We start from the raw sequence: 13246 nt of genomic DNA, 5'->3' as shown, positions 1-13246 counted from the left end.
GCAGGTACTTCACTTCGCAGGGGCACTTGGCTTCGGGGGAAGTCAATGAACGAGGCACTTGCTGGGTGCTTGCCTTAGGGGAGAACCATTTGATTTATGGGGGGGGGGTATGGAGGAAGTAGGTATGGGAGCAATTTTTTTCCAGTCAGAGTGACAGCATTTTTTTTCTACTGTCAGTCCTGCATCAATTTTTTTTTCAAATGGAGTAGCAGTGCAAATTTTTTTTTAATTAGTCATTAAGTTTGTAATGCGTTGTTCATACCTATACCACGTCACAATGGTTCACAACTGTACCTCTAAATAACTTGTTCTGTGCAAGTAGAAGAATTAGCAGTTCTACCAACCATACTTCTGCTACTTAAATTTTTATGTACAAAAGATGACTGGTAAAATATCCCTGAGGAGCTGACTGATCTGGGGAGTGCTGTACTCCTGATCCCTGTGAATTGCTTTCCTTTAAGCCATCATAGTAATACCAGAAACCAGAAGAAAATATCTTGCATGTGAAATGTGACACTAGTTTATTGACTCCTGTCTTGTTATTATAGTGCATGCTTTAATGATAAGTGCTGGAAAAAAACCAGGAATTTATACTTGTATTAAAAACATTTGCGCCGGCGCGCTGCCAAACAATACATGAGAATAAGGTTTCCAAAAAACTGACCTATCTTACAATTGAATCCTGCATAGATGGATGCAAATAGAAGCAAATAATTGTCTCTCATGTAACTAGGTGAACAACATATGAAGGTAAAACTTATGGGATGAAATAATGTAAACAAAGGTATTCATCCATAGAAATTGACAGTCACATTGCCATCACACTACATATAACAGAGGAGTAGTACTGTTCCTCACCAATAAGTTTACAGGTCTACAGGTAGGGACCAGTACTACTCCTCAACTCTTATATATATAGTGTGATGACAATATGACTGTCAATTTCTTTAGATAGATACCTTTATTTACATTGTTACTTCATCCTATAATTTTCAACGTCATACGTTGTTTGTTTGAATGATTAGATCACTAGTTGAGTCCAAGCCCCCTGTGGTCTGTTATGCTGTAAAGCTGTCAATGCTGCTTACAGGTTTATTATTCTTTGTATAACTCAAGTCATCTTCCACAAATTCTGCACTTTGAAACCAAAGCCTTTATTTTGACAGTCAATGCAACCCAGTCATGCTTCAGTGCCATTTACGCTATGCTTTTTGTATTTTTGCGTACAAGAGTGACAAGTCTTTCACTACATTATGTTTTCCTGCATTCAAATAAATGCATGCTGTTCATTTGAAACACTGACTCATACTTTGTTTTAAAACTCATCTATTTATTTTTTCTAAATTGTTGGATGTGGTGAATGCTGTTTGTGTTTAATAGTTGTGTGTTGAGTTGATGAACATGCATTAAAAGAGGATTATGTTACTTGATTAGCCATACTGCTCTTTGTTAGCCTATTTCTGATGGGATGGGTTATGTTCACACATCACACCATTTCAGTAGTTTTTGGAATCTTTTCATAGCTTACTTTGTACACAAGTTTTCCATTGTACTCCCTTGCATTTTACAATCAGCCTTGTCTAAATACATATGTTTTGTTGTTGACTCAAAATTTGCATCAAAACAGTGCTACAGAGAAAAACAGTATAAGACTGTAATCTTGCACAGATGCTTTCTAATTGGTGTTGTGATGAGATGAAATTCCAAATCTTTTATGAATGACGTAACAATTTTCACAGATAACAAGAGTAAAACATGTGAATGTATAATGTATGCAAATTGCGGCGGTAAGTTGCCGACGGTGACGTTTTAATGAATGACAAACCCGTTCATCTGTAATACTATCTTTTATTTCGTTCGGGGCAGTAGTCAGGGGGCAGTTGTCCTTCGGGGCAGTTGTCGGGGGGGGGGGCAATTGACCGGGGGCAGTTGTCCTTCGGGGGCAATTGTCCGGGGGGGGGGCAGTTGTCTGGGGGGGGGCAGTTGTCCTAGAATCTTGTAGCACATTGTATTTGGTTGTCGTTATGGCCATGGTCGGCATATCATACCCATGCCAGTTGTTGAATGTTTATTAGCTTGCCTATTAATTTTTATAATATACATACTCATTTGGCTGTTGCTATGGGCGTGGTCTTGTTACTAATGGAAGTGATGTTCACACTCATTGAGTAATGTGTTAAAACCCACCAGTTTGTTCTGAGATTGGCAATCTACTAATTAATGCAAAGTTCGTAAACCCTGATATTACAGTGATAACGGTAGGAAATAGGGAAAATAGTTAGAGGAAACAATAGTTATGTTGACAGTATTTAAAACTTTATTAGAAATATAGAGAAAATAAGAAAATGATATTAGAAATCCGGAAAATTGCCAGAACAAAATTATTTATTCGTTCTTTTCCAAGTACTAAAGTTTGCAAAGCAACAACTTTCCAAACTGTGTACGTCGAGAAATTCTACTCCTGAAACTTACACCAATTGTAGATAATGATGATTAAAATAATAATATTTTGTCAGGCTAATTATCTTAATGATCATTTCCAAAATTCTAATCTTAACATTTTTGTAATCACATTAATTATTGATAGTGATGATGAAAAATATTAATAATTGTTATATTCAGTAATTATCCTACCAAGCAAATTTACATTTAATTTTTTTGGATATCAACGTCGAAAATATGTATGTACGTGTGTGTTCTCTGAAGAAGTCATGATAGTTAATTGTGTACGTATGAATTAATTTATATTTACATTTTGATAATGTTCATGGAAGTTGAATCACGGTTACACTATAATCATGGATGATTACATCCATTGAATGATAACCTGGTTACAAGGAGGAAGACAGTGATCAGACGAGGATCTACTAAACCATCTATTTTAGAGTGACATTTAGTGAACAGGCAGTCAGACAGACAGACAGACAGACAGACAGACAGACAGACACATGTGGAGTCATGATTGTCGAACGATTAGAGTCGCCAACTTGGATTCTGCAGGTTGCAGCTAGGTGCGAGCCTCGTCGTTGTTGTATCTGAATGTATGAATGGTTATCGTCATTGACTAAGATTTGAACCATGATTGTACCCCAGTCAACTGAGCTGTATCATTGGGTACCTGGTAGGATAGATGTTGCAATACATTGCTTTAACTTAATTTTAAACAGAGGTTGCAATAGATTGTATATATTAAGACACACACCATTTTGGGGTCGTAAATTAAATGATTTAGGTACTCAAGGTACTATACTATACTATACTATACTATACTATACTATACTATACTATACTACGGTATACTATACTATACTATACTATATTATACTATACTATGGGCGTTCTACGTCACGACACCATGCGTCTACGTCACACTGGTTCTGCTGTTTTGGAAATATGAGTCAAAACGTTCAAAATTGCCATCACTTTCCCCGATTTTTCTTTGACATTACTGGCGGTGGTACAGTTATGTTATTCTCCAACGTTTTTATTCATTCAGCCGGAAAATTAATACTCGCGACCTAAGGGTTTGTCACTACTCGCCTAGCCACTCGAATTGACAAGGGCCCCTTAGGTCACTCGTATTTTTCTTGTCTGAACGAAGAAGTATATTGGGGAATAACATCTAATTATAAGATATTATTCTGATTTTTACATATCTTAAACACAACAAAAGATTAATTCTTCCTTGAAATGTTTTTGGAACATTGCATTTTAAACTATGGTTGGACAACACAGACAGGTGTACACACATATATGCTTAGAGTTCGACTGAATCATTTTCCAATCTATCAATTTCTTGGTTTAACGAATACGCGTAATCCATCTTCGGATTTGAGGACGACGGAACTGAGTTTTCTAGCCGGCACACTTTCGTCGACGGCCAGTTCAAATTTCCGTAGTGTCAGTGCCATTATTACTTTCATCTCATTCAGGGCAAAGTTCTGACCGATGCAATTCCTTTAATATAAGCAGAAAAAAAACTGAGTAACAAAGTAATAATACGTTAGTTATAATGAATTAACATATTTTACGATATCTGATTTCCAATTTAACTAAATACGTTGTAAGCTCGGTTTTGAGAGAGAGAGAGAGAGAGAGAGAGAGAGAGAGAGAGAGAGAGAGAGAGAGAGAGAGAGAGAGAGAGAGAGAGAGAGAGAGAGAGAGAGAGAGAGAGAGAGAGAGAAAGAGTGTGTGTGTGTGAGAGAGAGAGAGAAAGAGAGAGAGAGAAGAGAGAGAGAGAGAGAGAGAGAGAGAGAGAGAGAGAGAGAGAGAGAGATATTCTCCTTTTAATATAATGTTAATACTTTGTATAAAAAAGTTTAGTATCACACAAACCCGCCTAATTCGCGGTCATCTGGAAAATAAGGCATCGTTTCTTAGCTGAAGGACAAGTATGTACCCAGAGAAGGCCGGAGGGTCTCACATGACACGCATGTGACCGTTTCACGATAAGGCATACGCTGATGACCTGGGTGAGTACCTCATGCTTTTATCCGTTTTCTTACCATTTGCGTCATTAGTCTTTAGTTCAGACGATCAGTATTTTTTAAAATGACCATTACGAGTGTAATGCAACAAGCTAATCTGTATGTACCATTAATATGCACCATTGACTAGTACAATGCTACTTACCTTGGACCTGCAGAAAATGGCAGATATGCGTAGGGTGATCTGGACTGACTGTTCTCTGGGGTGAATCTCAGCGGGTCAAATCGTTCAGGATTTTCCCACAAAAATGCATTATTATGAAGCCCAATAAATGATATTCCAACCCATTGTCCTGTTGATAAAAGAACAATAAACAAGGTTGACTAAAACTTGACAAACCTTTCACAGAATACAAGAATAGACAAAAATATACATACACTGTACATTTGTACTGAACTGAACAATATGTCTTACCTTCATCAAAGGTGACATCCAAATCGGGAATTTTCAGTGGTTTAGTTAGACGTCTTCCAACGAATATGACGGGTGGGGAAAGTCTCATACTTTCCTTGATGCACATCGTCAGGTATGTTAATTTATTCAGATCGTCCCTAGATGAGATACAGAGCGAGAAAGGTTTGGTGTATTTTTTTTCAAGGATCTATTATGCAACCTTTAAAATCCCACTGTCAAGAAACTGTACAAGCTGACACAAGCGATACATCGCACATATTTTTTGGGAAGATCAGAAAAGTGCTGGAACCGTCAAGCCTCATCCTTGCGTAAAAAAACGATTTTTTAAAACTAGTTTCGTACGCCAGTGAGTTATATACAGGAAGCTCGGGGTCCCACACTACAGTAACTAGGGAAACTTGGTTTCCGAGCAGTAATTTACATGATTTAAGAGTTCAAATGCACTTCCCCCAGGTGAAGTCTGGCGTCTAGCAAATAAACCCAAATTGGGACGGCAAAGAGATTACACATTGATTGGGAGACTACTCAAAATGTTTGTCAACATACAAAAAAGAACTAAGTTAAACCCAGACACGTGTATCGGATGAACATAGAACATGTAACATGTCTATGGACAGACAACGTCACAAGAAGATGCGAGCAATTATCTATTCAAACATCAAAAACGGACGTACACAGTTTCAACTTAAGCGTGTACTGAAGTTTAAACTATCCTTCTCACGGTACTATAACACATCAACTGCTGAGTGTTCAAACAAAATGCTACTTTACCATTCAATCACGTCTTCACTTTTACTATCGAGTATTTCATCAATTTCTTGTCTACACTTTTCTTGATGTTCTGGATTGTTTGCTATGTGATGCATACACCATGATATGCCACTAGCCGTTGTATCGTGACCTTCAAACATGAACGTGTCTACTTCATCACGTATTTCTTGGTCGGTTAGACCTTTGCCGTCTTCGTCCTGGGAAATACATAAAGGATTGGTTGACCAATCAAGGACATAGATAGATAGATAGATAGATAGATAGATAGATAGATAGATAGATAGATAGATAGATAGATACATAGATGGATAGATGGATGGATGGATGGATGGATGGATGGATGGATAGATAGATAGATAGATAGATAGATAGATATTAGATGGATAGATAACATGTATTTCTATGTATGTATGTATGTATGTATGTATGTATGTATGTATGTATGTCTGTCTGTCTGTCTGTCTGTCTGTCTGTCTGTCTGTCTGCGTGCGTGCGTGCGTGTGTGCGTGCATGCATGTATGTGCCATACCATACGCATTTCTTGGTCCATACATGAAAACTGAAGTAGAGACGTATGCATGTATGCATCTACCATACCATACATCACACCATTTTTCAAGCCTTACCTCAGCTGCCAGCAGTATGTCAAGAAAATCTATGTATTTCCTCTTGTGCTGTATGTTTTGTTCTCGTTCTGCTTTGATGGACTCCTTTCTTTGCTTGATAACATCTTCTGAGTACTTATGGACTATGTTCGTATACTTCCTCCACTTGTAACCATGGGGACTGAGATGGAAGATGAGGTCCATCTGGTAAGGTGGGAAATGGAATCTTTTCTCCACGAGTTTAGTAAGTTCTGATACTGCTTGAATATAGGGATGTCGTTCCCTGTGGGGGAAAAATTGAAATTGTCAATGATTTGCCTTCTAATATACAATGCGCTCAAGGAACCAATTTCCATGAAAATAAACGTTCCTCATATCTCTCCACACTTTGTCTTATGAAGGATTGTGTTTGTCATTTTGGATACTAAAAAAGGGGGGAGTTCACCGTATTGTTTTCATTAAAATTGACATTTTACTTTACATTTTTACATTTCATGTAGAGTAAACACAGTATTCATCAGCCATATATGAGCCTCAAATAGCACAAGGTTGATACAATTTTGACCTCTATTTCAAGATTGTAAGTTGACACCTATGTTTTTCATGGTTTTAACTGAGAATGTGTATCAGACGAGTACTTGGAATTTCATGCACAGTATTTGTGAATATGCTTCCCAACCTTATGCTTTGTGTAAGTTTACGATTTTTTGAGTTGTCGTAGTATGTGACTCAGAATCAATAATCATTTACCGTCACTTGGTTCAGGGGGCAAGATCAATAGTTCAATGTAGGATAAAAAATTCGAATGCTTATGCTTAGGTCTCAGAGCCCCCCCCCCACCCCAACCCCCTCTAGCTAAATTGGCCAACATTGAAAATTGCTTTAAATCACTCAATCAATTTCAAATCAGTATATATTAGTATGTAATGCTATGAATATTAATCCAGTGTGTAGTGAGTAAAAAGAATATAATTCTTTTGTTGACACCTTACTTTATTTTAGTGCCATGTATTTACTATTATAGCAAAAATGCTTTCATTTCACAATTTGAATATTTGTACTTAGGGATACACAACATCCATTAAAAGTAAAATCAATTTTGTAGGATGAGAACTAAAATGGCTCAAAAAACCCCAAAGTAAACCAATTTAGTTTTTATCCTACATTGGACTATTGATTTCGCCCCTAATATCAAATTTTTAACATTTTGATACCGGAAGAATTCGTTGTTGATGTTGTACGGAGACCACATTATTACCTCACCCTGTTTGACAGTGGCTTTCCTGACTAAAGATACACTTCAATAAACCATCCAGTGTAAGTAGGCTGACGTGTTCAAACATTTCAAGAGATCCTTCTTGATAGATGTTGCTCCATTTATTCTAGTGTAACGAAAGTATAACAACATTAATAATATGCATCGACGATTTGGAGAATTGCACAGGGAAGGAAAACTTTGCCATCAGTCAAATGAAAGTATAGAAATGGGGGGGGGGGGGACACACGGAATTACTATTAGTTTGCTTTAAATCTGAAGTGTAGAAAATGAGATGGGTCAAAAGGTGACAGAATAAAAGTAAAAAAAAATCCATTTACAAATTCGAAAACTTTTAGCGCTCTAACGAGCTACTTCAATTCATCTGTCTGTCTGTCTGTCTGTCTGTCTGTCTGTCTGTCTGTCTGTCCGTACGTACGTGTATTGTCTATCTGTCTGTCTGTCTGTCTGTCTCTGTCGCTCTATCGCTCTGTCTCTCTCTCTGTCTCTCTCTCGCTCTCTCTCTCTCTCGCTCTCTCTGAGAGCTGTCATCTAATGTTTTTTAAATAGTCACAATTTAATTTAATTTTAAGATATATAACATAATTTTCTTTTTCGATTTCGAGAATTCAATTATGACGTCATTGATACTTAACGTGACTTACCAACATGGCATTGGCACACTCGTTGAATATTTGAACATAGGGTTTCAAGATATCAAAGTGAAATCCAGGTGTCAATAATCGTCTGTTCCTGAACCATTTGTTTCCTTTACTGATCAGTAACCCATCACCAAGCCATGGTTTGATCAAACCATAGGTGAATTCATCCTTTGGCTCTGTTTAAAAGGTTACAGAAATAGTACGAGTGGTGGTCTGTTGGAAAATCTAACGACATTTGACTCAAGCTTCCGTAGAGATTTAGAGAAAGCGTGCGTGTGTGTGTGTGTGGGGGGGCAGTATCCAATTTTAATATACACCCTTGATTGGTCACATCGGCACCTAGTGGTCAGTTTCAATTGCTGTACATATATTTGAAGGTGGCCAATCATCATGAATAATCGAAATCCCATCTTATTACACACTGTTTTTGTTTTTGTTTGACCAATTAAAGAACTTTTTAGAATAATGAAAGGGAAACTGAACAGCGCCAACACTGCTACGATTGGAATAAAGGTGATGGTGGATAGCGCCACCAGAGTTACGATTAAAATGAGTATAAACCGGATTCATATCCTATCTACATCAAGTGAAACGCAAAGGATACAGAGATAGAAACATATCTGTCGCTTTGAATTTAAATTTTCGAATTTTACAGCTGCATCAAAAATGATTTAAAAGTTCATTTTACTTTGGTATTTTGGAAAACTATATAATGCAAGTTGTTACTACAAGCAAATGCCAAAAGCTAGTTAAGGTTCGATGAGATTCATTGTTTTTTATACTGATGAGTTTCTAGTTCGATTAATGTGTTACATATGTAAGATAGAGGTATTCTAGCTCATTTTCCGAAATAAATAATTGCACTTTATGATAATAATGCACAAGCTAGATATACAAATAATCGGCCATTTTATCACTGCACTTACCTGTGGTTGCCAAAATTGGTTGGACTGTACTCGGACTGATACACACGATACAACACATGAATGGTCCAACCCATAACTGAAAACCATGCTCGCAGTCTTTAAACACCTTTTCGGCATATTGATATCCTGCTTCTGTGCCTGGAAACTACAACAGAGGCCAGTTAAATAAGAAACAACACATCGTCTTACCCAAAATCGAAACAATTGCTACATTTTGTCGTCTGCCTCAACAAAAAAGAACCGAGTATAGGTTAGAGCTCGATAAGAATGAATGAATAAGTTTGGGTGGAGTGGAGTGGATGTAATCTTGACGTCCTATCTTAATCGATCTCTAGGCGACCTTGAAGACAACCATTAATTGGTTTGATTATTGAAGCGTAGAAGTTGTCACTGGGGACCCACACAATGGTTTGATATGCACCAGTGTTGCAAACATGCATCGTTAGCTCTCAATGTGTTGGGGATACGACAGAGCCTCATCCATTGTTCAACCACTTACAGTACAGTAAGACGTTTTCGCCATGATTGTAGCAATGAGCTTGGAAGATTGGTTGATGTACAAGTGTCAATGGAGGTTGATTCTAAACAATGCCACAGTTCATTGAAATTGTCTGGCGATCTTACGAACACTGCCACATTTTATTGCCCAGTGCAACAAAAAATGATACAACATTGCTACATTTTTGTTCTGTGAGCTACCATTACCTTTGCAGATCGTCGCCAAAATGATATACAGTGTAAACAACGTAATAATTTTTTTCAGGCTTCTATTGTATTGGGTGATGATCTACTAAGACAATAGTAGCTCAAACAATGGAATTATATCATGTTGGGAAGATTTGGACTACCAGACGATGAAATGTAACAATGTTTAGTGACTACCAGACGCCGTTCTATTTCAGGGTAACTACCTTCTACTGTAGTACAGTTACATCCACAATATAGACAGGGGTAAACACCAGGGTAAATCATTGACAAAATAGGGAAGATGCGCTGTATGATCACATATAAATTGCACATCCAATGGTATATATACAGAACTTCAGGTCTGGGTAAAAACACTATTGTTTTATGTCCCAAGGCAACGATTTCATATCACAGAATTTCAGACATCGATTCTTTGGTTCGAACATTGCGTCTAAAGTTCATTTTCAAAATGACATAGCCAAATGTCGAATGGTCAAAGGTCACACTTTTTATATTAGTCTACACAATGTGACATACAAATGCATAACAAAAACATGCACCGAAACGTCACGGGAAGCTGCGACAACTCATACGTCTGTCACATTTTGTTGCTGATATAACTTAATGTTCATTCACTGAAAACTTCAATAACCTGTATTTTAAGTTTATCGTTTGTTTACAATTTCAAATATAAAATCGGGAGAACCTATTGCAACGTTGCAACGTATTATCGACCTTTCGTGTGTAAAATTTATGCTGTGATCGTTCCCCCTCAACGAATTCTGGACAAAATGAGAGATCCGAAAATTTCAGATAGAACAACTTCATTATTCAATATTCCTAAACTATACAACCCTTGTAACAAATGGCTACACAAATATATGTCTGAGGTCTAGTTATTTTCGAGTGTAATTTTGGCATTTCAAGTTGCATTGCCAATAATCTGTTGACCCGGCTAAATGTGGACACTGTCTTTTCCTATACAGACCATCGCCATTGAAACAGCACCACTTATGTATCAGAGTTCGTTACACCATCAACGAAGTGCAGTCACCTGAGAAATGTCACCTACATACCTTGTGAATATTGCCTATCAGTGGATTCTTTCCCGTCGCTGGAAATGCTGCCAGAGACTTCTCCGACTGTCTTTTTCTCTTATAAAGGTTGATAACCGAGAACACAATTTTGAGAAGGACAACCAGAACAAGGAATGGCGCAATGAGATCCACCAGTGTTTTTGTTTGAAATATCGACATGGTGGACGAATAGAGACGGGCTTGTGATTGTGTAACAACAGTATAGTGTAAAGGTATATAGTTCGGCCTAATATTAATTGGAATTAGACCTTTGCTATCTTTGTATACATCGTATTTAGACTTTGTGACTTACAAGTGCTGATGATAAATCCAACGGTTGGATTCAACGGTTGGATTTATCATTAACACTAAAGTAGATCACAAACTATAAATACCTAAACGTGCGTACTGATATGTGTCAGTACTAACAATACTGTTTTGCTATTGGCTTTATCAGGTGAGGTCCTTATACACTAGATCACAACTCTTCAACCACTGACAAGGCCTTATTTGCGCCTCAATTAACAGCGCCACCCCATTCGGTCCTATGGTGTTCTTGTCTTCCCTCACCAACTCAATAGATGATCCCACAGCCATCTCCCAAGCAACCACGTAACAAAAATAGCTTTCTTGGTCACAATTCTCTACTTTATCATGTTTATACATGTATGTTGTTCTCTTTCCACTCTCGAGCTCATTACTGTTATGATATCAAAGTGGACCACAAACTGGATTTGGGGTTGTCCCCCTCCCTTGGTGATAAAGTTAGTCATCCTCGAGCTCTGAAAAAAATATTATTTTAACTTCACCACTAACAATTGAATAATTTTTGCTTCAGTTTTACAAAATAATGTTCTTACTAACAGCTTTTTACACCGAGGGTCGCGTATTCAGAACATTCAATAGTTATCAACATCACTTCCACTAGTAAAATAAGGACCACACATTGCGTTAATATGTAAATATTTATTTATTCATTTATTTATTTATTTATTCATTTAATATTAATTTGTACAATTCTGAATATATAAACACAACAACCATTACCCTATGTACGACCAAATTCATATTGACGTCGGACCTAAGTGATACGATTTACACTTCTATGTGTACACCTTCTGTGTTACACAAGTATAAAGACGGATGTACACATTCGACCAAAGTTCTTCAAAGGGACATAAAAACATCAACATTAGGAATTGGTGACCAAAGCACTAGGACTGAAACATGTATATGTACGTCTTGACTTTAAGTCGTTGGTGTATATGCCTTATTTGGTCATAAATTCAACGGTTTTGGTGTTCCTTTCTCCCTGATGAAGGATAAATCCACCCGAAACTACCTCGGGCGGACAACACAATTTTGCCACAAATTCCCCATGGTTGACCAACATTTCAATTTCGCTGTTGTTTGAAACCTATATCAAAATCATTCATAAATTTTATTTTCGATAAATGTCTTTAATTTGGCATTCAAAGTTTATAAAGAAAAAAATTATGGTCAATTTTACCAAACACTGTTATACATAATTTTATAAAATAAGGTAAAATAAACAAATATGCGTTTTCGATAAAATGATTGACCCTAAACATTTTTTCAACATTTAAAACAAAAATAAAATCCCGATCTACCTACAGTATTTCCTGAGGCCATGTTATCGGAAGCACACAATTATTTATTTTCGCCTAAAGTTTAATGGGTACTGCTAACTCAGATATCTTACTCAATTTGAGTAAATATGTATACAAAGCTATGGAGATGAGAACTTCTAAAGTAAATACTATGTAATACATCTTCTCACGTTTTCTATCTGTACGAAAGAAACGTATTTTTCATAAGCTGTAAACGTTTGCATATGGGCCCGTGGCTTAGGAACGCAGTAAACATATTAGTCTTCAACTTTATAAAGCTGGTATGTCATTCCATGATACTCGTCAAGGGCATGTTTTCTCGGGTTATTCTTCATAGGCCTTCGGCACATGAAATCAGTTTTGAAAATCAAATGTGTACACAACCCGTCCAGTATTAAGCCTACTATCTCTCAAGACTTTGATATATGCCAAATACATATACATGATATCCTTAAAATACAAATGTAAGCTGGAGTACAAGGTGCATGTAAAATGAAACGTACATCTTCTGTATTGATGAGTATACTATCCCCCCCCCATATGTGGCCACAGTAAAGTTTTCTATATAAGTATTTAACTATGCCTAACAACTATTACTAGTATGTAACTATGAAAAAATGGCTGTTAGTTTTATATACTGTATGTACATCCATCTGTTAGAATACGATATCAATTCTGATTCTGATTTATCGAAACATCCCCAGAAACATACTTCCCACCAAATTTCAGAC

At 36.9% G+C, this 13246-nt stretch overlaps 1 protein-coding gene across 1 annotated transcript; it reads right to left on the bottom strand.

The window, feature by feature from the left end:
* Positions 1–3788: 3788 nt before the first annotated feature.
* On the bottom strand, positions 3789–11064 carry LOC144438046 (leukotriene-B4 omega-hydroxylase 3-like). The gene is made up of 9 exons (XM_078127079.1): positions 10885–11064; positions 9122–9266; positions 8199–8371; positions 7542–7660; positions 6300–6561; positions 5674–5870; positions 4903–5039; positions 4633–4780; positions 3789–3957 (listed from the first exon to the last, which is right to left on the bottom strand). Exons 1-9 carry the CDS (start codon positions 11062–11064, stop codon positions 3789–3791), a joined length of 1530 nt encoding a protein of 509 aa, XP_077983205.1.
* Between the last annotated feature and the right edge of the window lie 2182 nt (positions 11065–13246).

Source organism: Glandiceps talaboti, chromosome 7 (assembly GCF_964340395.1).
Source record: "Glandiceps talaboti chromosome 7, keGlaTala1.1, whole genome shotgun sequence".
NCBI lineage: Eukaryota > Metazoa > Hemichordata > Enteropneusta > Spengelidae > Glandiceps > Glandiceps talaboti.
The sequence above is the reverse complement of the archived record's forward strand: the minus strand, read 5'-3'. Positions and strand labels throughout refer to the sequence as shown.